Source organism: Grus americana, chromosome 5 (assembly GCF_028858705.1).
Source record: "Grus americana isolate bGruAme1 chromosome 5, bGruAme1.mat, whole genome shotgun sequence".
NCBI lineage: Eukaryota > Metazoa > Chordata > Aves > Gruiformes > Gruidae > Grus > Grus americana.
Window position 1 is genome coordinate 61,207,227 of NC_072856.1, and position 24,821 is coordinate 61,232,047.

At 42.6% G+C, this 24,821-nt stretch overlaps 2 protein-coding genes across 4 annotated transcripts in view; both read left to right on the forward strand.

Annotated features, from left to right (window-relative positions):
• The window catches only part of CEP170B (centrosomal protein 170B), a 60,927-nt gene extending 56,242 nt beyond the window's left edge, over positions 1 to 4,685 (forward strand). For all 3 annotated transcript variants that reach the window (XM_054827486.1, XM_054827484.1, XM_054827485.1), the window contains one exon: positions 487 to 4,685. In XM_054827486.1, coding sequence (XP_054683461.1) covers positions 487 to 722 — 236 coding nt within the window. In that variant the 3' untranslated portion in view covers positions 723 to 4,685. The remainder of the gene's footprint in view (positions 1 to 486) is intronic.
• A 4,819-nt stretch (positions 4,686 to 9,504) lies between these two features.
• Positions 9,505 to 24,226, forward strand: PLD4 (phospholipase D family member 4). The gene is made up of 11 exons (XM_054828487.1): positions 9,505 to 9,946; positions 12,907 to 12,996; positions 14,628 to 14,836; positions 15,498 to 15,681; positions 17,047 to 17,167; positions 17,534 to 17,661; positions 17,830 to 18,030; positions 18,426 to 18,565; positions 21,079 to 21,244; positions 22,335 to 22,431; positions 23,585 to 24,226. The coding sequence occupies exons 1-11, from the start codon at positions 9,944 to 9,946 to the stop codon at positions 23,791 to 23,793; spliced, it is 1,548 nt and encodes a 515-aa protein (XP_054684462.1). The 5' UTR covers positions 9,505 to 9,943; the 3' UTR covers positions 23,794 to 24,226.
• Positions 24,227 to 24,821: the final 595 nt, after the last annotated feature.

Consider the following 24,821-nt stretch of genomic DNA (forward strand, 5'->3'; position numbering starts at 1 on the left):
GGTAATTAGCATATTCCCATAAGATGAGCTGGCAACGGTCTGTTTTGCTGAAATAATATTTAGCAGCTCTTTCAGCCAATAAGATATGCTGTGCTTTTTGGACTTGAATTTTGCACATACAGCTCCATGCAATAGAAGAGGCAAGACAAGCTCTTGCATCATCTAGAAGCTTAATAAAGACATACAGGTGTAATTTTGGGCTCCTGCTAAAAACTTGCCGTTTGGCTGCTGTAGTTTGTCTCTTCCAATTGAACCAGAAAGTTGAATGTCCTTGTAGCTTCAGTTTGGGAGGGGTTTTGCTTGTTAAAGCTGCTTAGGCCTGAAGGTATTAATGAAGAAAACATCATGACTAAAATGAACACTAGTACTGCCTACAGTTCTACTGCCTTCAAAATGAAGGCAGCAACCTTCTGTTTAGAAACTCTGCTGAGTGCTGCTAATATGTCTCTGTATGTCTCTTTTTTTCTTTTTTTTTCCTCCCCCCAGTCATAAACGCCATCATTGACCCTACTGGAAACTTGGACATAGTTGCCAGTAACAAAGCATCTTCTGCTGCTAAACAATCTACAGCCACTAAAGTCAGGACTGCTAACACCTCTGGGTCCACGCTGGAGACTTTGTCCCCAGCACAGATGAGAAACTACACGCAGAAATCGAACTGTGGGTCTGCTAGCTTACAAGATTCGAATTTCATTCCAGATGGAGAGAAATATGTGATTTGATGCGATATTTTGTATTGCTATCATATTGTAATCTACTGTTGCATTAGTATTGTGTATGAGTGGTTTGTGGACAGTTTGTGTGGAGCAGTTGTTTAGATTGCTAACACGTTGCACAAAAAAACCCCCAATCTATGCTGTGAGGGTGAATGGAAAGTCTGTGTATGCCTTTTAAACAAGACTAGCACTGTGGAGCAGCACATATTCAGCATAGAGGCAAACTGATTTTTAGAAAATTGCTCACTTATTCTTCCAGTGTGCCATAAGAAAACAGGCTTTGCATACGCTCCACTCAATACTGCCGAAGCTAAAGTGTTCTTGCATTGGCCTTTTAATTCAGTTGTAATGAGGCGCAATTTAAAAAACACTTTTTTTGGTACTATATTTGTTTCGGTTTTGTTGTTGTGTTTTGTTTTGTTGGGTTTTTTTTTTTTAATTATGCAAGTGAAGCATTACAACTCTGTTAGAATCAATGTGCAAATCCAACAGAATGATTGTGCAATATTGTGAGTTTCTAGGAGAAACTCTTCGTACAGTTGTGTAAGAAGTCCTTTTCAGCGGTCATAAAAAGATGACCACACTGAAGTTGTGCATAGTCTTATTTTCAGTCCGAAAACCAAAATAAGACAGAATAAACCCTTTGTTTTTCTCTTGGGAAAGTGTAAATGTTAATAATGGTGTGAATGTAAAGACTACTAATACAGTTACTATTTTAGATGAGCCCAAAGTTTGGGGTAGGTACAAAAAGTCAGATTTTACAGTTTAGCTTGCCAGATTTTCATTATTTTGGTACAAATGCTGTCTTTAAACTGTTGTTTGTTTTTGTTTTTGTTTTTTTTTTTTAAATATACAGTCTTTTTACAATGAGCTACAAATGCTCTTGGCTGGGCCAAAGACTAAGATGTTTGCGATTAGCTAATTGCTAAGAAAGACATCTGTTCCAATGGCTCATGTAATAAACTTAATTGCACAGTTGCTGTGAACTAGTGTTCACTTGACAGCACTGAAAAAATAATGGCTTAAATGTAGCTCCACCTTTACGGCTAGTTCTGTTACGAATTTTTTTTCAATACCAAAGTGCTTGAAGACCACCATTCTGTGGTATTCTTCAGAAACTATTCATCAGTGTCAAGCACTTGGTACAATTGGGATTTTTGTCTGGATTTTTTTTTTTGGTCTGTTATAATCCTAGAAATACTAAGGATTTTGTGCAGTTGCACTGAACAATTCCGTGCTTAAAGTTGGGCTTTGTATTCTGTCTTTCAGTTAAACTGCAAAACACTAAGCAATTTCTTGTTGCTTTAAGAACAAAAGTTTTGTTTTTGAGGGGACCTCTTCCACACATGTTTGCTCCCAGTTTTTTCTGTCTTGTATTGATTCCTTTTTCATTCTTCCTGGTCAATAAACAGTAATCGGGTAAAGAAATTCTTTTGTAGCTGTGGAGGATACGTTTACTGGGAAGGGTGAGCAGATGAGTTCCACTTTGCCCTCATACAGTGTGTAGTCTAACCAGTGAAAATGGTTTCCCAAGCTTGATTGCTTCTTGTGTGCTGACTTTATATTTTGGGGTGGGTAGTGGATTTCTTAGTTAGCTTCAGTAGTTACCTGAGCTTTTCTGCTAGACTGTTGTAACAGTGGGAACCTGTTAAGGTAATTTAAATAAATAGAGATGCTCACAAAGTGTTTAATCTTACTAGAAAGACCGTGACTGCTTTCCTAGTAAAGCCAGCGGGAGCTTTCTATCACTTTCAGCAGAAACAGGATCAGTCCCAAAATGGGAGTATGCTAACAGGCCATTCGTTTCCTTTTGAGCGTGCAAGATGCTGGCTGGTAAACAATAGGTGCAAATATCCTTCCAAGATTTCCAGTAGGTTATAAGACTCATCTGCTTGTGTGGAGATGCTCTTCCATGAAGAAATCTGCTGGATTTCATGTAGATGAATGCAGAATAAAAAAAGAATTTGCCCTTGATGTTGTTCTGCCCGTAATATACGCACTGTCTGAATGTGTTCATTCAGTCATTTATTCTGATCAGTCTTTTCTTGAAATACCTGACTGTGTCCTTGATGAATATCATAAGTGGTGGTATCATTTCTGACATATGAGACACAATTTTTCAAGCCCTTCTTGATTAGGGTTTGAACCGACCAGGTGCTACCCCAACTCACTAGGAGTTGAAGGACCTTCACAGATAAGGTGTTGCTGTTAGTTTTGCTGTAGAGACATGTGAATTACTCAGACATCTGACTTTTATTATTATTTGTTACCCACATTTCCACATCTTCATGGCTATGCTCTAGCGGATTTTGTTTCTCTACAACATGTCCTTGATGGGACTTCTGTTTACTTTCACTTGAAAATTGCTTGATTTTTCTTTCATTCATGAACACATCAGGGATGTGTTCTGAACTTGAGAGCGCCCACAGACACCTTACATCAGGTAATCAACCCGCAAAATGTGGTACCTCTTCGAGCGACTAATAAGGATGCAACAATCGGTGTCTATTTATACTTTGGGAATGTGTGTGTGAAGCAGGGGGAGGATGCACAGCTTGATTTGTTTTATTTGTGACTCAGCCAAACTATAAAATGCTTCTGTGTCCTGACACAACGTTCATCCTTGGCTCTTTGCATTTAAAACAGTTTTGCTAGTCAGTGATGAAATGCAACATATTTTCTCTTGTATTCGCTGCTTTGGAAGAACACCCCATTTGCACTTGTCTGCTCCAGATAAGCCAAAGAGCTAGCCACCTGACTGTAACTCCTTCGGTCACTCACTCTTCATTCTTACAAGCGTACTGTATGCAACCATGAAAACATGCCTCTGTGTGACTCCAGTGTGACCGTGGCGGATGTGTAGTGGTGTGTATGGGTGACCCAGGATCAGCGTGTAAGGTACCTGTTGGCTTCCCTGAGCTACGGATGGGCCTTGTGTTGAGCTTGGTAGGTGTGACGCTGACCTGTGGGTCACTCTCATACCATATTGCTTTCATGTGTTTTGTATCTGACTAAAGAAATGTAACAAAGGGTGGGATTTTCAGAGTTAGGGAAGCAAGTGCTCAGGTCTTTTTGGGTTTCTGTACACTTTGGGTGCCTGATGCCATGAGCACCTTTCAAAATCCCAGCCCTCAGCTCTTCCACTATACTTGAAAACCATGTTCTCAGTTTGACGCTTTCAAATGTAAAAACCTGTTACTCTGTTCTGATGGAGTGAATGTAAATTCCTGCGAGAATGTGTACGAGCTTTGTGAGCGAGGTCCTAAATGTATCTATGGTGATGTCATGTTGTGGTCGTGCTCCAGGAGAAAAGAACGTCTGCATCATCTTTGAGTATTTTAGTAAAGGTACAACTAGGGGAATGTTTACATACAGCCTACTGAAAAAAAAGAGGAGACAAAAAAAAAAAAGATTAAAAGGTGTAAAGTATTTAAGTGCAAGATTCTACTAGTTTTTTCCTTGTTTTGCAGATCACACTAGCTATTTTTGAAGTTCAGTAAATGTGTATAACTTTTGCAAAGACCAGACAGAACTACCTGTTCACTTTCGATGTGCCCCATGCTGAATTGTGCCTATTTCACTCTCTGCTGTTGTTATGCTGCTGATTCTGCTGTTCTGAACTGTTCACTGGATCATTCCATTTGCATGCAACACAAATGCAAGCTGAGCTGTCTGAGAGTAAAGCTGAAACACGTTTGTATAACTTGAATCGATTAATGACTTTCTTTTCCACACCCTCTTGAAATGCTGTGTATAATTTTGAGTAGTTTCTCCTGCCCTGATTTTTCCCCACTTTTTGGTTTGGTTTTTTGGTTTCGTTTTTTTTTTGAATGGTAATTTATTTTTGTTTGGATTATAGGCAGTATCTGTACATTTTGTTTCAAGGTGATATTGTGGACATCTTTAAAAAAATAAATTGTTATTTTATATAATTTTATCATAAAGTTGCTCTAATAAATCATTCTTTTATCATGTGACAATGATTCTGGATTTCCTGTGTTAATTCGGGGGGGAGTATGTGTTTGGATTAAATTTTTCAACTGCTTGTTTACATTGGTGTTAACTACAGTCTCATGAAAGAAGTGTCAGCAACTGCAGGCTCAGAGCGGAACTGGATCCGTCCTGCTGACACCGATGGCTGGGGCAGACCCCTCCCCAATAGTACCGGAGTCCCCTTTCCCCTGCCATTGCAGGACTGAAGTCCGCAGGTCCCCATCGCCTGAGGGTGATCTTACTTCTGAGTATGATACGGTGATATTTGATTTTAGTACTGTTTTATTTCATTGCCATGATTAACAATGGTAGTTAAATCCAGCCTGGATATAATCATTCTCCAGCAGGTATGTGATTATAGAAAAAACATTATTTATTATACTCACTCTTTTGCTCTCATCTAATATATATATTTATATATATTGGAGTTTGTGTCTGTGAAATTCTTTTTGTTTTTCTCTTCATTCCATCACTGTGCTCCTTTCCTCCTGCAGTTCCTGCAGTGCCTGCATCCTTCCCGGCACTTCTCAGATAACATTAATTCCTCCTTCCCCTCTGCACAGCTTTCAGGTGCCTGCAGCCTCCCCCACCGTGCTTGGTGCCACGTGGGACTCTGGCTCCACGTTCTCTGCATTAGCACAGCTTCTGTAGGGAGTAGAACATGTGTAGCTGTAAAAACATTACATTATTTGCCAGCAATAACTAAAACACAGACAAAGGGGGGAAAAAAAATATTAGTACCTAACCAGGATCAGTGGAAGACTTACCATCCCCTGGTGATCTTTGTATTAGATACTTGAACATGAGATCTTTCATGCTTATAGGGAGGGATCTTGTGTTAAAAAACAAAATAATTTAAAAAATTCTTCTGCCTCTCTTAAAAACCTTTCTTAAACTTAGCTTGCGTGTGCTGTGTCTGCAGAGAAGGCTTTTTCTGTTCTCTAAAATAGAGGGCTGGTTTGCACACTGAGTGTATTGCCTCTCCACAGGCTTCCCCAGCAGCACGGAGTGGTGGTTGAGTAGGAATGCTGTGCAAAGTGCCCTTTCGAAATCAATAGCGCATCCACTTCATTAATTTTTAACAGTCTGAATAAATATAAGTGGTAGTGGAACAGTGGCCAAAACTCTTTGCAACATAATGAAAGCTGCTATCTGACAGAATTTAAAAATAAAGGAGAGATGGCAAAAGTACTGATCTCCCCTGTACCTCTTCCTGCTGAGTGTTCAGCGGCGATCCTGCCTGGCTCTTCAACTTTCTCGTGTGCGTTGGGAAATAGAGCCTGGCTGGCCATGTGTGTGTAGAAGGGAACACCAGAAAGCGATGCCTGCAGCAGGGTTTGCAGGATCCTTCCTCAGAGCGAGACTTCAAGTCATCGGAGAGACACTTCATTTTTTGACGTCATGTGAGGATCTACCAATAGACCCTCCTCGTCTATTGGGTCCTGCCCATGTGATGCTGTGGGAGAACCGTGCCTTTTTCAACAAGGGCGTTTGTGAACTGTGCAAGAGCAAAGCCCTGCCCATCTCAGCTTTTTCTGGTGGGATGGGGTTGGCCTGGGGCAACAGTGGGTGGTTTGGCTGAGGGGGGGTGTTGCTTTCCTCAAGAGGGGTACAACCATTTGGATGCAGCCATGCAGATACTTGGAGCACCTGATGCAGTTTTTCTAGAAAAAGTATTTTATTTTAATGGTTTGGCTGCTTGACATGAGCTGAGCAAGGGAAGCCAAGAAAAATGAACATCAGAAAATAGCACTCACTAGGACACTACCCTGCTTAAGCTTTTTTTTTTTCCTCCTCTGAACAGAAATTACTGAAAATACTGTACTTTCCAAAAGAAATGGTGCCAGAAAAGTAACGCTTCTACCTCTGTCAACATCCAACTTGGGGAAACATAGGAAGGAAAAAAAATTACAAACCCAAAACATAGCATCCACCTGGCACCTGGGGACAATTTGTAGGTGAGGAATGATCCAGAGGCACGGGTGAAATTCGGTTTCAGCCAGAGGACCTGCGGCTTTAGCACAGCAGAACCCATCGATAGCAGGTCGCTCCTTTGGGTGGTACGTTTCTCCCAGGGAACGGAACTCCCTCCTGGCTGGTGATAGCTGGGCAGGCTCAAAGAGGATGGCTGGTATCACAGCCTGTAACACACCTTCTCCACAGGCAAAGCAACCTCTGTGTAAGCAAGAAAAATGTTCTTAATCTTCAGGAGGACAACTAGATGATCTTTAAGGTCCCTTCCAACCCAAACCATTCTATGATAGCAGTTGCATCGGGCCGGTGATTTCCTGGGTTGCCAAGTACTTTGCAAATTGGAGGAATATAATTTTTTTAATACTAAACCAGATATATTCAAGGCAGACGCAACATCCCAAAGCTTTTACTAATACTTGTAGGTCATCTTTCCTAGGCATGACTGGAGGGCGAGTGTCATGCAAGAGGAGTGACACGACTGAGATAGCAAAGGACTCTCTGAAAGAGCACTCATTAGAGCTATGCAAATCACTAATTATTTTTTAAATTGGAATAAAACTTTTTTTTCCAACCAAAATACAGATGACAAGCATTAAATTAATTATAGGTTGAACAAAATGATTCCAGGTAAGTACTGAATGTTAAATGCTTCAAGTTAAATGTTTGAAGTCTAGGGTTAGATATTTTGGTGAATTTATTGCATTTTTTAGAAAGTGGAAATGGATTAAATCTTTAAAAATATTTCCATTAAAAAAAAAAATCACAATATTAGTTAGACCTTGAAATTTTCTCTAGACTTGTTGGCTGAATCACTTCCCAATTCTTGACCTGAAATGCCTCCCCACCACCCCCTGCTCATTTGAGTATACAGTCTTTTGGCACAAAGTATAAATAGAGCATTTTTCTTTCGAAGCGTAAGGACCCTGGCTGTTCCTGCCTCCCATCCTTCTGTCAACTGTTGGTGTTGGGAGCCCAGCCGCCTAGTCCTCGTGAAACAGAAAGTGTAGTTTTGTAGTAATCTGCAGCGGTAGCGATGTTTTTCTCTATTATTAGCTCTTGGAGATGAGAACGTGTTAAACTGGCAGTTTCTTCTTAGCGAGCCTCCCACACAGGCATTAAAAGATCTTTCACTGTATCTTTTAATACACCCTTCTCATAAACTGGAGTCCAAGCGTGCTTTTTAGAGGGAGTACGTTAACCACAGCGTGGCATCCAACTGTGAGAGATGTATTTACTCCGTGTGTGGGATGGTGGCAAGCCAGCCAGAGCAACTGGTAGAAGAAGCCTTGTCTGAGACATGGGGAAGAGGAGGAATAAAAAAGATCACTTGTTTGCCCTGAAACTTGCCAGTCTTTTTTTCTTTCCTCCCTCCAATTGCATGAGTTGGTCAAATAAACTGTATTAATTCTCCCCACAAACCCACTTCCATCCTTAAACCCTCGCTGCCAGTGCGATCAGAAACACATAGTTGATGTTGGGCTGGTACGTGAGATCAGATAAGCAGAGGGAAACCAGGCCTTTGCAAGCTGGAGAGGAGAATGATGAGATTAATCAGAGCTGGAAGTGGTTAGAGAGCTGCAGAGGAGGAGAAATACAGTTCCATTTTCTGGAAGCTGCTTTTCCTTCTGATATAACGCAGCCTCTCCCAGTTTGAACTAAACTCATGGTATTGGAGGAACTACTGATAAGTCCTGAACTTCAAACAAATGTGCTGCTGCTTGTCTGGTACGATCCTGAACTCGCTGAAGTCAGTGGGAGCCTTTGTGATTTATGTCGGCATAGTTCATGCTGTGATTTCAGTCCGGCACATAAACAGAGCAGGGCGGCTCGTTGCTAAGCTTGATGACGTGTGCAGCACATGCTGACTTGAGCTCCTGAGGTGCTTAGCTGAAACATTTAGCTTGGTTGCTCAGCCTCTGAAGTCAGCAGAGGGACAGGGACGCTTCCCAGAGGCGACCTGGACCTTTAGCGTGGTGGCTTGCTGGAGTTGCCTCTTCTCCCTGACTGCAGGTGAAGCCTCGGTCAAGCAGGATCCTGCCTTCAGCTTTCTGGTAACCTGAGCCTAAAGGGATGGCGGTAGCCTTTGCCTTGTTTTTAAGCCCTGTTTTAAGAGAGATTTGGGATGGCCCCAGTGATCTGTCTACAGCTGTAAATTCAGGAGAGAGCTGGCTGGTCAGGCAGGCGTCCTATCCTGCTCCACCATCATCTTTTCTCTCACTTTTAGCCTTCATTGAGTTACTGCTTGTGCTTCGATCCCAGGGGAAGCAGAGGCTTCGTGACACCTTCAGCTTCCCAGAGAAAGGCCTCTTTCTGCAGTACCTGACCTCTCCTCTGGCTCCTCTTAGTTTTTCCACCTTCAGCAGCTTAATGCAAGGTATGACAAAGCCTCACGATCCTTCTTGGATCTCAGTTCTCTCTCCATTGTTTTTTTTTCCCCCTACAGCAGCCTTCCTCAGGTACTGAACTACAGAATTACATCCTTCGGTTCAATAGGTTCAAGGGGCTGCCTGGAGAATGACAGCATCATTGCCATATTCAGTTGTGTCGACTGAGGTGCAGCCTGTGGATTTTTACGGAAGACCTGATTTCTTAGGAACTGCCTCAAACTCAACATTGTATGTAACCTTCTCCCTCTCAATATGACTGCAAATTCCAAATACACTCGTTTTAAGACAAAAGCTGTATTATTTCAAAGGAGCTAGTTTGCTCCCTTTAGTTTGTCCAAGGATGATTGGTCAGGAGAGTGCTTGCAAGAGGAACTGAGTAGAGAGGTGGTTTTGGAGGGTTTGTTTGTCTGTTTAAAATGAAGCTTCTGGTGGGTTAAGAATGAAGCAGTGAGAATACTGCCGTGTCTGAGACGCAAACGGCACCGAAGCCGAGCAGTCCTTTCAGCCAGTGTCTCCTGGTGTGGATCTAGGCTCTGACCTTACACTGCTGCGGGCAGTGAGAACTTCACCATTCAACAGAGTTCAAGCCAGGTCAGGCACTGCAGAAAGTTATGTCAAGTAGGTGAAGATCAGGATCTGGAGTCTTAAGAACTGGGTAGCAACAACTAGATGATAATGTGGGACTCTGGCTGATAGTGTGTGTTGTGAAACTCGGTGTTTAAGAGGAAGTAAATCTGCAGCAGGAGGAGGAAAAAACCAGAAGAACCCAAAAGAAATCTGCTGGTGAAAAGCATGTATGCTGCCTCTTGTAAGTAGAGTTGGGAGTAACATCAGACTACAGTAGGATATCCACACAGGACGAGGTCTTCCAGGATGGTAAGTACATTTGCCATTGTCTTGAGTGTGCGGGGGGGTGGTCATGGAGAGATGAATGCACTTGGTTCATCTGAGGAACTTCAAACAGCTTCCGGGGAGGATTTTGTATGCTGAAAAGTCTCATCCTTGTGTTTGAAATCCAAAAGCCGAAACAGCTTGATGCTGATGGAGAAAAGAATTACCAAAAGTTATTTTGGGGACAGGGAGAAAGCAGCCTTAATGTTATAAACAACAGTCTCCCGTGTGTACTCAGCAGATTGTGGTGTTAGATTGTGTTCCAGTCTGTGAAGCAACGCTAAGTAGCGCTTGTATTTATTGCTCTTGGATGAACTTTAGTCATTGAAATTGGCAGCCGGTAAAGCCCTGAAAGCTTAGAGGGAGCCATAGCTAATTACTGACCAGCTACAATATTATTCTTAAGAATTCTGGTGGAGTCTGTGATGTTTTCTTTCTTGAAAATTAAACTGTGATTTTTAGTGCAGTTCTCATGGCTTCAGTGTAGCAGCTGGGAATCTAACCCATCAGCGGTCAAAGATATCAAGAAGGACTTCGAACCAAATGGTAGATGACTCCATTTTGGCACAGATGAGATCTCTTTGCTCTCATATTTTAAGAGAAATGCTGCTTTTTTAAGCCATTTTGTAACTGTTACTGAAAAAGAGAACTGAAACAAGTTGTTTCTCATAAGCCTCCTCCTTCTGAAGCCATCGCACAGCTGTAAGTGCACCTGCAGCTGCAGTTCCTTACCGAGACACTGCTTGGGTCGCCGAATGTATGGTGGGGGGCATTTCAGCTCTGGGGGGCTGGAGGGACAAGATGACACCTCTCCAGCTCTGGTTGTGTGATGAGAACCTCCCGGGAGGGCTGTTTGTTACTGGACAGCCCAGCCGGTTGGGACAGCTACAGCCAAAGCAGCGAGCTGCAGAGCGTGACCTGCAACCTCACTGGGCTCTCCTGGCCTAGGCTGAAGGGCTGCTGCCGTTGTTTTTCAGCTGCCTTTCTCCTCTTCCTCTAAAATCCCTTTGCCTCAGTTTCCTACCAAACTCCTTAGGCTCTCCTCTCTTGCTCTCTCCTCCTTTTGCTCCCACTAATTTTCTGGGTTGGTATTTGACCACTTTATCTCAAAGTGGGGGAATGACGCGTGTCGCTGTCACACAGCTTTCTCTGCGTGGTGTTACATCTCCCTTCTCTGCTTGGGCTGTAAGCTCTTTGGGTTAAGACAGCACGTCTTTGTATTATGCTTAAAGCATGAACTGAGATTTCAGGAGCATGGGGACGTGCCATTCACCAGGGAATGGCCAACTGTCTGTCACTGCTGGCAGCAGCTCAGTTTCTCCAGGGCTGGGGGAATGAGTGTTACCTGCCAGCGTTTCTAACTATTTCTCATGTAAAAGCTTGCATCTGGATCTGTAGCAGCAAATGAAAGTGCCAGTGAAAGGTGTGAGTAAAACTGCCTAGGAAAGTAGTCACTGCTGTACTGAGTGCAGCTGATAATAACAACAAGCAGACCCTCAAATGGAAATTTAGCTTTCACCTCTGCAGCTCCAGCATGCTTTTAAGCATGACTGTTCATACTTTTTCTTCCCTCTCCTACTTTCTCATTCTCCCTTCTCTGTTCTTGGGTCCTTTCTTTTCGCATCCCTCTCCACATTCCCCAAGTCACTGTTTCAGACCCACCTCCCTTGTCTCCCAAGACATCCTCCATTTCTTTGGTTCAGCCCAACCAGTTCTTGTGAGTTGGGTCCCACAAGAAGCCTTTGGGGCTACATCTGTGCTGTGTCCAACTCCTGCCTATTCCATGTGGCCACAGCATCCGTACAGAAAGGTGGAGTGGGTAGAGTTGGATGCAGCATGGACAAGTGTGGGAGGACAGACACCATGAGCCCATCCAGTTCAGGTGACAATAGCTGTGAACATATGGCAAGATGGATGGGACAAGCCTGGCAGGATCCTTCCTACCTAAAACTTGTTCAAGTGTGGCCACCCACAGAGCAACTGCATATCTGATACCATTACAGCATGCTCATCCTCCAGGCTGCAAACACCCAGTGGCTCAGGGATAGGAAGAGGTAGTCTGGGGACTGGACAGGTGGTGATATCATCTGGTAGCACTTTTTGAAATCTACCATGCCCCAGGATGTGCTTCTTGCTTCCGAGCATGAAAAATGACAGCTGACTCCTATGGGGTAAATTCACCTCTGCTGGTGCAGGGATGATTCATGACCCATTAGGCATGTGTGAATTTTTTGGTTTGACCTTTTGAGAAGGCAAAATAGGCAAGTGGCCAACAACCCCTGCCCTACCATCTGCTTTGAGTTTGGACATATTTTGGTATTTGCCCTTGTGGTTGCCTCTGCTGGTGATAACAAAAGACTAGGAGCAATACCGTCTGAGGAGGAAAAGAAGTTAGCTTACTTCCTAGAGTCGTGGTTGCAACGGAGGAAGAAGAGTTTAGATTTTAGCCTGGTCCCCGTCCCCTTAGCAGAGTCTCTTCTGGAAGAGACACCAACATTGAAGACAGCTCACGTGCATTAGAAGAGAGCAGGAGCCTAATAGAGTCCACACAGGATGACATTGATGCTGTGCACTATCACCCACAGCTTCTGCATTTAATTATTAGCTTGTTGGCAAACGTGTTAGCTTGCAACAGGACAAAAGTGGGTGTTGAAGGATAACTTGAAGAGGCAGGGATGCAGTTGTTTACACATTAATTACCACAGTGATTTTTGTGTGTAGATAGCACCAGGGAAAAACTGCGGGGACCTCTCTCTCTGACTTTGGAGTCTGTTAATGTCACTCAAGACCTGTAATGTAGTGAGGATGTTGCACAGATCTGTACTTAAATCTCAGAGCATTCTATAAAGCAATGGCAGTAACCTGCATTTTTAGTTGTAACTGGCTTTGTACAAATGTTGCCATAAAGCTTAATTTTTCCCCTTGCATACATTTCTGTTTTTCAGATTGTGAAAAAAGCATTAAAAACATCCCTGATGTTTAATGAGTCCTCCAACATGAAATTAAGCGTGAACAATCAAAAACACGTCAAAACGGTAATTATGGGGATACACTACATTTGCTTACAAGAGCTGAGATTACGCTGACATTTCCGAAAAGAAATAACAGATTAAGAATGATTTTATTGCCTGTTTTAGAAATCCACATAGGTTTCAATCCTATTTGTAAACAAGTGAGTGACAAAACCCTCATTGATTTATCCAGTAGACTGATCAAACCTTGCCAAGAGGGAGTGATGTGAAGCCTAATCCTGCAGCCCTGGCTCAGGACAGTAAACCTTGCTCGTATAAATAGCACAGCACTTATTTATTCAGCATGCCTAGAGCACCTGGACATCACAGTGTACAGCATGGTGACAGCCAAGATGCGACTTCAAAATAGATCTCTTACCTTAGAAATTTCTTCTAAAACCTGTGTGATGTTTAAGTCTTGCCAACGTGTTCACAGGATGAAATGCAGAGTTAAAAATGCATAAAATGCAATGTTAAAAATTGGAGGGATTTTTTTGCCGTCAATGAGAGGGAGAACAAACCAGAGGGCAAAATTTTAAGTAGTCAGTTAAAAAATGTTTTTCTCATTCAAATCACTGCCTGAAATTGATGGCACCACTGTAGATCTGGAGAAAAGCAGAGAAAATGAAAAGAAACTTTATCCACAAAGAAACTGAAATAGGTACTTTTAGAGGCAACTGGTTTCTGTGCAATTTTCATATGTACCCTTTTGGGAGGTCACGTTTATAGCTACAGACTCACGACCAGACTTGGTTCTCCTGCCTGGAGGTTGAAAAGCTCAACTCTGCAGTGCACATTGCCTGTCACAGGGTGGTGGATGGTCCCAGCTCCCAAGAATTGCCAGCAGGAGCCAGACATGATAATTCTTGGGGGAAATGGATCTGACCTGGTGGCTGTCCTTTCCTCCTTATATAGGGCAAGATATAGAGCTGTATGTTATAGCAAATGAGTGGCTGGACTCCAGATCTGGATATACCAGGTGGTCAGGATATTTTTTTTTCTTTCATCTATATTCAGGAAAAAAAAAAAAAGGAAGTACAGAAAAAGAGAAATGAAGCTAACTCACCACACTAGAAGGACAAGGAAATACTATACACTCACCATATGAATAAATGAAATTTGTGTAGTTTCACTTAAGTGAGGTCTAAGTTAAAAGGCAAAACCAGAACATGTTCAGAAACCACAACATGTCCTTCTGCTTCTGATATTTTCAGACCTGTTTTTTCTCCCCGGATTTCATGAACTTCCTCTTTATGGTAATGCTGGGCTTGATCCCACAGCTAATCTTGTTTTATGCATTTCCTTGTTTTGATTTTGGTAGAAATTTTGTTGAACACTTTTTTGTCTTGTGCTAAAATAAAGCTAATCGATGTCAAACTAATCATAAGTTTTGGGAAAAAAACAGGTTTTTGATATGTTGGCACAGGAAAAATCAAAACAAAACTAAAATCATGGTCCTCATAAACCAATCCCTATGTAGTTCGTGGTCCTCTCTTTCAGTCGTGTATCTAAGAATACAGTCTTTTAGTAGCTCAAAGCAGAACTATCATTCAGTGATTGTGATTTACTCACCTGCAACAGGTAGTCATCCATTAGCTGGTGTATCAGTGACTTGGTGATCACTTAAATCTTCTCTTATTTGGATTCTGTTCTAGTTTCAAATCTTAGGGACAATTTTGATACTTAGTCTTGTTGTCCTGATGGCTGTTTACTTCATGAGAGTGGACAGCATAGTTGATCCTAATGGAGAAGAAGCAGTTGTCAGCATTTATGAAGAGGTAGAGGAGGAAGAAGGACTCTATGGAGATCTCCCAGGAACCACAATAATTGAGGAGGACACCAATAGGTCCAATGATTCCTGCAGGTAAGCCATGTCCAGTGGCACATGGAGAAGTAATCACCAGGTGGAGAAATAGTTACAAACCTGACAATATCAGCATGGCTGTTGTTCTTTCCCCATTGTATAGTGAGTGATAAAGTACCACTAATTTGGAAAAAATGGAGGTGTTTAGGCATCGGATCGTTAGTATGAGTCTGTTATGAGGGGCGGTATTGCAGCTCCACTACTGGTCCTGTGCTTCTATGTTCAGCATAGCTCTGTAGCTGCTCCACCGCCTCCAGCCATCCTCCCTTTGTGGCAGTGGTGGGAGGCAGTGGGGCGACCAGTGGGCAAAGCAGCCTCTTTCAGGGGCTGGAGGGGGCAGTGGGTGTTTGTCCTGGCAGAGGGTGGAGAGGGTACAAAAGCGACACCCAGCCCCAGGAAGTTATTTTTCTCTTCATCTTTAGGATGGTAAAATTCAAAGCTCAGAATGGCTACTGAGAAACCATTCTGCTGGATTTGGGAGGACAATGTACACATAGGCTTGGCTATAAAAACCGGGGATGCAGAGTACTCCCAGCTTATTAGTCCAGCTCAACTTGTTTGCTTTTGAGGTTGATGTTCAAAATGGCCCACTGTACAGCAGGTGCTTGTTTTCTGGCTTGGGTCAAGTTGTTTGCTTCATGATATACATTTGCCATTGCAGCTTCGAACTTGTGGAAAACGTTCCTTATGACTTAGCTTTCGAGATAAATAGCACTGCAGCCAAGCCCTTGTACCAAGCCTGGATGAGACTCCTTGATATAGCCCAGGAAAAAATTCATGTGACTTCTTACTATTGGTCTCTTACTGGGAAGGATATCAACGTCAATGATTCATCTTCCAAGCAGGTAGGAGAAAATCAATGACAAGCACATCTATGATTGTATGTCTCTCATACTGTGTGGTCTGTCTCCCAGAGACATTGCTTGATTCTTCCTGCAAATGCAGAAGGGTTTTCCATGCTCGTCTGAAGCAGAACACCAACTTTCCTTCTCCAGTCAAGATAGACTCAATCTGAGTATTTCTATGCTGTGTTTTAAGAGCAACGCAGAGGTCAGTCTCAAACCCACACTTGCTTACCCTGCAGATTGTCAGCCTGTGGTAGGGGCAGCCCATGGCATGGCTGAAGAGACTGCAAGATCCAATATACACAAGTGAACATGCCAATTCCCACTGGCTAGCCAGAAAAGTCAGGAAGCAAAGTCTGCTGGACTTCTGTCAGGCGCTGCTTCTCCCCACCTACAGACACAGCATCTGCATTCGCCCGTTTTGCAGGTGTCCCTGAACCATGCCGTTGGACAGCAGCTCAGGGCATTCGCTCTCCTTTGCAGGGCTGTCCTCATGGGCACCCTGTGCCACCAGACTTCCTGAGGGGCGCCTCTGGCTCCACCACCAAAAGTAAATGACAGAGACCATGGCACAGGCTCACCTTGTGACCATCCATCGTGTTTAATTGTACCTTGGCTCTCTTTAGGCCTATGGCAGCTGGCAACCTCCCAGACAATCCTAAGCAGAGTCTAGGGGACAGTATGGGCTGGGGACTGTTCTGAGAAGCAGAAGAGACAAGGCCGCTCTATTTCAGGCAGGTAGGGAGTTTAGTCAAGTGTCAGGTATCATGTTGTTTGATGATAGACCAGACGCTGGCCCGTTTATTACTGTGGGCAGAGCCTCTGCCTCCCTCCTGGCACAGCTTTCTCATTGTCCTCACTCTCTGGGACTACTCTCCTTGTCTTCCTCACCAGGTGGGTCTGGTACTGTAAGATGACTTGTTTTCTCCACATGAGAAGAAGTAAAAGTGACAGATGTAAGGCTGAGCCCTGTGTCTGCTAAAGGCACAGCTCAGTTTCAGACAGTCTCTGTTACTTTTATCCTCAGGGAGAAATGACGCAGCGTATCTGTTGAGCATCAGCATACAACAGTTGATCTTCATTGGGGCATTCGCCTCTGAAGTCTGGGATGTTTGTGATTGTACTTTTAAACCTTATGTCTAATAGCATTAAATGATAGAAAATAAACTCTGATCCATACGTTGGATTAGAATCTTTGTTGCCTTTTTTCTCTGATTGAAACACTCCTGAAACAGGTGAAATTTCTGACCTTCCTTGTGTTGGTGTTCTTCAAAGGAAGCATCCATTAGTAACACTATATTTGCATATATTTTACTAAATGTTCTGTAACAAAATATAAAAATTAACAAACAATGTACCATGCAGGGTGAAGATATTCTGAAGAGGTTTGAGAAACTACTTGCAGAGAATGTCTCTGTGTATGTTGCAGCAAGTATGCCAACTTTGGCTACAAATTCAACTGACCTTGAGCTTTTAGAAGAAAAAGGTAATTATCTCACTTCAGGGATGTTCTCAGAACTTCAGTAATGCAAAAAGGCATCTGAGAGATACTGGTGTCCAAGGCCTATTCTGGCGTGGTGCTTACATGGGTTGACAGGACAAGCACTGCATTCACTAGTTCACGATTTCTGTGTATGTTGTCATGCCCTTAAGGATTTTTCTGATAGTTCACAATTTGTATATTTTTACAAGTTACCGTATTCCCAGGAATAAGTGCTTGTGAATTTTGGTAGTTATTACCAGTTGCAGCTATTGGACATGCAGACATGTTCTGGTTGTCAGGGGAGCAGTATAGATTATCATCGCTATGCTGTATCTGAACTCTTTTTTTCCCCTCCCTATCTTTCTTCAGGGGCTCATGTAAAAAAGATTGATTTTGGGCATTTGGCAGGAGGAGTATTGCATAGCAAATTCTGGATTGTTGACATGAAACACATATATATTGGTAGTGCCAATATGGACTGGAGATCTTTATCGCAGGTAGGCTCTGCTGCTGCATATTGAAAAATCTGGGGGAAAATTAATGTCCTAGCACATAACAGAGAAAAATCATAATGATGTGAAATAGTGACTGAGCGGGAGAAACAGCAAAGAAACCCCTGGAGGTGATTCTTTCTGGGGCTGTGACATAGCTTGCTCTCTTTGCAGGTGAAAGAGTTTGGTGCTGTGATACACAACTGCAGCTGCTTGGCCAAAGACCTCTGGAAAACGTTTAGTACTTACTGGGATCTTGGACATGCTAATGCTACCATCCCATTCCCTTGGCCTCTTAATTATTCTACCCACATTAACAAGCATCGGCCTCTGGAGGTAGAATTTAATGGAATCTTGACAAAAGCCTATTTTTCTGTAAGTATGTTTTAAAATAACAAGATAGACTGTAAACTATGTTTAAGCATGGCCAGAAAAGTTTATTCAGCAGTCCTCAGTTACTTGTGCTCCAGTTGGATAATAATTCATTCAACAGGTTTCTCTGGAACTACTCAAGGAATAAGGGTTGACGCAGGTTCGTCTGTCAGGTAGTACGGCAAGGATGGGGGTGCAGGTCTCCTTTAATCACCTGTGGGCTCGGTATATCAATGTTACCTGACCCATCAGGGCACGGAAGGCATAAGGCATGCTAGTGGTGCACCTCAAATGCTTTGTGCTGTTGTAATGAGAACTGAACAGATCTGAATATAAATGAATTGCAGTCTGACAGAAAAAGGATGAAATCACTGACCTGCGTGTTTTCTTCTTTACAGGCTTCTCCTCCACTATTTTGTCCAGACGGTCGCACCCATGACCTCTTTGCTATAATCAGTGTTATCAGTGAGGCACAGAAATTTGTCTATGTTTCTGTTATGGAATATTTCCCTACCAGCCGTTTCATTCATCCAGAAAGGTACAATTTTAATCCTGAGCAAATCAGCTGACTGTGCACTATTTAAAGGAAAAATGTGCTATTTTCCCCCTTCTGCAATGAAAATATTCAGCATGGAGAGAACTGAGGCTTTGCTCTGCATTTGTGCATTGCCTTGTGGACTGTGCAAATACTGATGCTACAGGAAGGATGGTATCCAATACTGCCCACGTGCTTCGCTAACGTCTTAGAGCAGCCTCCTGTGCCCTTCACACAGCAAGAAAACTGTGAAGTGCAAGACTAGGGACAGTCAGGTACAGCTCCCTTCAAAATACGACAGAGCAGAGGAATGGGAACAGCAGAAATATATCTGACATCATACTTTTCAGAGAAAAGATTGCTTTGCTCCTCTCTTCTGCTCTCTTGCTCTTCTTTTCTTTTGAAGACTATTGACTTCTGGCTCTGCTGCCTGTAGTACTTGACCCATAATTTAGGGGGTGATTCTTAACTGTCCTTGCTGACTTCTGCAACAGTAGCTGAAACAGCCTCTAAAAGAAACTTCTGGGCTTTTATTTTCATTTTTTTATAATTCCATCTAAGGACATCCAAGTTCCTGAAGTGTGCTGGTGCATGCAGCAGCAGCTCTCGAAGATAAGGTGGTAGTGGTGATCTGGAGTGATCAAGTTTTGCCTGGTGGACCACTGCCACAGTCCCAGTGGGCTGCCCAAGGTCACAGCAGAATCATGCAGACCCAGCACATCACTTCAAATCTGAGTAACACAGAAAGTCAGTGAGTCATGAGGCAACCACTGAAACTCCAAATCCTCTTAGATATGCTTGAATTGTGATGTTTACATGTAACCGAGTGCTCTGAGTATTATCTGTTTATAACATTTCTGAGTTTTCCAATCATCTAAATAATCTGAGAAAGAAGTTCAAGCAAAATAATTATGTACAGCATGGCTTGTAAAGAATAGGGTGAGCTCTAGGTGGCCATTTAGCCAGAATTATACCACACATCATGTCCTGTGGCATGACTGTGTAAAGTCTCTGTTGTTCAACTGGCATGGGTATATTAGCAGGAAGAGTGTAGGATAATAGGTAGACACAGATAATTCTGCTGTCCTTGAAACAAAATCTCAAAGACTAGCTTTCACTTGGAGGATATTTTTTTTACAAATCAAACAGCTTAGAGGATTTTTCAGTTTCTGTGTTGTACGGTTGAATCTCTGGGTTTCTCATCTCCTGCTTTTTAGCCAAGAATAGATTCACAGAAAGTCTCTTCTCCCCCTTAGGAACGAGTGTGTTAATACTCCTCATTCTTCATCTGAAGCCTTAATCCACCATTTGTGACATCTAGGGCCTGATCAGATGCAAACAAGAGTTTGAAAGGCCTAGGGAAAGCGGCGCAGGGCCTGGGGCTATCTCCACAGCAACCAGCTGTAGTGTAATGAATTGAGGCTGATTAGTTCAGGTTAGGTTCCTCCAGCAGCTGAGGCAGAGGGAACAAAGCTGCTCTCTTAATGCCTGAGTGTTAATCAACTAGAAACTGATATATTTGAAAAAGGGAAACTGTTCAAAATAGCATTTCTAAATAGTGTGTTTTTCCAAGTTTTTTAGGATCTACATGTCAGCCCGATTCTGAAAGCACATGGCCGGTCTGTTGATCACGATAGGACGATGTGTGAGGCAGGGCTTGAGAATTCAGGCCTTTGCACATAAGACCAAAAGGAATAAGTTAGGCAAATTAATTCATCATTGCTCATGGGACTTGAGCAAGTGCTAGACCTCTCTCAATATCAGTCCTGCAATCTGTACTAATGATATTTGTCTTTCTCCGTGCAGCACTTGTTAGGATCTATGGAATGAAAATGCTACATGGGTGTTTGGAATTATGAGTCCTCGGAAGCACATTAGCTCTTAGTGTTGTGTAGTTGGGTGAAGGATGTTAAAAATTTTCCCCTAAGCTACTGCCAACACAAATGTCAGGAAAAGGGACAGCCCTGTGTTCAGGAGAGCACAGCTGTTTGTTACCTTGGGGGCACACGGCATGCTACAGACAGCAAGGAGGGATGGGGAGGGATAGAGCCTGCCCATGCTGGCTGATGGCACAGGACCACTGGGGACTCTAGAAACAGTCTCCAGGGGCCTGAAATGGCCATATTCTGCCAAACGGCTCTGAGGCTTTCCTCAGGGCTCTGCACTGTCCTTTTTACTTCATGCTGTATGACCTGGCTTTACATTGGAGTTGCTATTGTTATTTTTAGTTTCCTAAGGAAATAAGCATGATGGCACCATGCTCTGTGTGTATCCGTGTACCTGTACTTTACTAAATTTTAAACTTTTTGATCAATTTCATCCCAGTTTGGCAGAGACAGGAGGTCTCAAAGGACACTGGGATAAGAACTGCCTGGGTAGAAGGCAGAAATCTTATTTAAACCTCCAGTGAAGGCACATGTGCTTCTCTTACTAGACATCAGAGATCCCATCTGTGCATGGCATCACTTGAACTGTTTCAAAAATATCCCTTTTTCCACCCACCTACTTTTCTCTAGATACTGGCCAACCATCGACAATGCTCTGAGACGTGCCGCTTTCAACTACCGAGTACAAATCCGGCTTCTGGTCAGCTGCTGGACCCACTCTGACCCAGCCATGCTCTACTATCTGAGGTCCCTGCGTGCTCTGAACAACCCGCATGCCCACATCAATGTTGGCGTGGTATGATAAGAAACCTGATTTTGGAAAGACAGCTTGAGGATATGGGCCCCCCACTGATTTCTGAGTCTAAGCTGCCAGTTGCATGTGCAAGTATCAGGTTTTAGAGAAGCAGATTGTCCATTGTTGCAGCGACTGTTTTGGGTCCTTGAGAAATTAAGGCCCAAGAGATAACCTTTGAGGAAGCAGCTATTGCAAGTTAATAGTGATACCAAGGGATGTGCCTAGCTGTAGCACTTGCAACATTATTCAGGCAATCACTTTTGCTGAGCACCATGACAGTTTATATGACAACTTAGTGCTCTTTTCATAGACCTTTTCCTGTAAGGAGTATCTTAAATGGGTCTAATTACTATCATTTTTTTTACAGTTGGGAGCTCTGCTGACTGCCTATATAAATGGACCCTTTTTTGAACACTGAATATTACACACAGGCCATTAGATACTAGGCTGGAATGTATTGAGTGGGGTGGGGATGGTGTGGAAGTTCCCCATGTAACGCAGTTAGAGAGAAGTCACAGAAGTAAGGAGGAATGGTGTTTTTTTAAAAAAAACCAAAAAACCCAAAAAAAACCCAACCAAAAAAAATCCCAACCCCAACAAAACCCAAACCAACGAAAAAAACCCCCACCCAGAAATGTAGATTTTAGTAAGAGTTAACACAAAAAGTTAGGCACTATTGTTGCCTGCAGTACCCCTCGTGTCTGTGATCAGCCCATTCTAGCACAAAATAAGAGCAGCAATCAGTGGTAAATGCAGATCTATTAAACAGCTGCCTAAAACTGCATTTAATTGTCTGCCCTGTAATGATAATAGCTGTGCCACTAATGGAACATTGTGAAGCAAACATTATCCTTATCTGATCTCAATCGCTTATCCAATTTTATGTATACTGGAAGTACTATTTGTTGGTTTTCTTGGCTAAGAGTAAAATCTCTTTTATGGTACATTTAATAACAGTGTGTGACATTCTCTTCTGTTCTTTCTGTACTATTCTATTCTTTGAAAATATAAAAAATCTGCATTGTCCAATTATTCGATCTGTTCCTCACTCTGGTATTTCTATTCATATTTTTAATTTCTCTCCCTCCAGAAACTCTTCATTGTTCCAGTTCTGAATCACACAAATATTCCTTATGGGAGAGTGAATCACAACAAATATGTGGTCACTGATAAAGTAGCCTATATTGGTATGTATTCCATTATTCAAAACACTTACAGTATCTTCAGATCTATAAGACTGAGACTGAGATAGGATGGGCTGCAATATCAAAAAAGATCTAATTTTGCCAGGTAAAATATATGGCTTTATCAGAATGTCTGCCCTGGGTAAAGAAGTAGAGTTGTGAAGGGAAGAAAATAATGTAGGTCAAGTTCAGTAAGAGATTATTTGATATGATTGTGAACCATTAAGAACAGAGCATGACAAGTCTGAGTGCACAGCCTGTGACAGTCACAGTAGGAATTTCACAGACTGTGTGCTCAGAATGATGCAGTGATAGCTGATGCTCTACTATGTAATGTTATTGCGCTTTAATAAAAAGAAATTGCTAGGAGGAATTAATTCCATGCACTATTTGCTGAACAGAACTCTAGGAATGGAAATGAGAAAACAGCAGTGTCAATTGGTGCTCAATTCCTGAAAGTCAGGATGGTGTTTATTTTTCACTCTTTTATTAGGATCCCTCAAAAAAGGGAACGTTAAAGGGCTCTGTCATTTCAGTCAGACTATCCTCCAAGCAATGCAAATCAGCAAATAGCCCGATCTTCCAACGGGCTGAGGACTTGCCATTCCAATTGCCTTTAATTGAACTTGTTTCTTACCGAGTTGTCTTTTGAAGACAGATATGCAGATAATTTGTTTTCATGCCTAAGCACCTTCTGGAATTGGCAGTAGATTTTTCTGGTTAAGGTGAACACTAAAAGTTCTAAGTGATAAAATGTATATTTTTTTTTTTAACAAGTAAAGAGCATTAAGTCCATTAAGGAATTGTTTTTTCCTTTAAACACAGGAACCCATATCAAGCAATGGCTTTTAACTCCTCTTAATACCCAAATGTTGCACTGTGTACCCATATTTATAATGAGTAGATTTGTGTATCTCTGCCACAGGCTGTAAGGAATCAGAAGGTTATGAAACTTCATGGTTGCAGTTAATACTGACTTTCCGAAACCTGAGGTCTGGAATAAGAAGGAGGTGACCTGGTTTTTGCTGGTCTTAATGTGATTTGCAGTTGTACAGCAAATCAGCAAAGCCAGGCAATGTGGGCTTAACAAGTATGGAGATCAAACAGAACACTGGGAAATGAATGTTTTCTAATTAGCTGCTTTTCCATTGCATAGGGACTTCCAATTGGTCAGAAGATTACTTCATTAATACAGCTGGCGTGGGACTAATTATCAAACAGAATTTGACCAACCTGCAAAGAAGGCAACTGCCTATCCAGGAACAATTAAAAAACCTTTTTGAGCGAGACTGGAATTCCAAATACGCAGTGAATCTGGAAGATGTGCAGGGACAGAAAGACTGTAACTGGAGGGACCAACTCTGAAGTGAATTAAAACATACATTTTAAATAGAAACAAAAATATATTTGAATCTTGTTTCCCGTGCAAAACAAGGACCTTTCTTCTTTATGTCTTTGTCAGAGAAATCACTTCCTTGTGATGTCCACACTGTTTGATGATGCAAGAACTTCTCATAGTTGACTCTGCCTGAAAAACTGTTAGCCAGTGTGTGACATTCCCTTTTCTGTGTGATTACCTCATCCCATAGTTAATGAAATGCATACAGCGTTATATGACAAGCTGTCTGATATTAAAGCAAACATGGAAGATACAGCCAGATCTTAATAGATCAGAGATGCAGATCATTATTGCTGTTCTATTTTATCTTAGGAAGCTATATATTTCAATCTCAATGTTCCATTAACAGTGTTTGCTTACATGTGTTTAAGCATATTTTTAATAAACTCCTAGCCACTTTAAGATTTGAGCCATGTAAGTAATCACCTACAATATCGAGGGCAGATTTTTAAAAGCATGTAGGAATTAGAGGCACAGGGAAATACCTGTATTTCAATGTTGAGGCTAGTCACCAGAGTTAAATGCCTGGGATTTGAATCTTGCGGCCAGCTTCCAGCTCAGCTGCCCCGGACCCCTGTGTGTCCGGAGGTATTTGGATGTCTGTGCAGTGGCCCCATGCAGTGAACAGGATGGGGGGGGAGCGGGGTGAAGCTGCTGCGTGAGTGCTGGTGTGGCAAAGGCATCCCACCTGCACTGTGGGCAGTGCTTGGAGACCATCCTTGCTCCTTTAGGGCTGTCCTGGTGCTGGCCCTGACCAGCGCTGTGTCTCTGGGCTGCCCTTCCTTCTGCAGTCTCACAGGGACCATAAAACTGAGCCATCTGGTGCCTCATGTCCTTATCTGTGGCTCTGCCCTGGGCGACTCAGCAGTGACGGGAAAGGAAAGCAGGGCATGTGCTCCAGCCATGGAGGGGTGTCAGTGACACTGGGCTGGGGCTCCGTGAACCTTGCCAGTGGCAGGCACCTTTGCCCAACACTGGAAATGGAGTTGCAAAG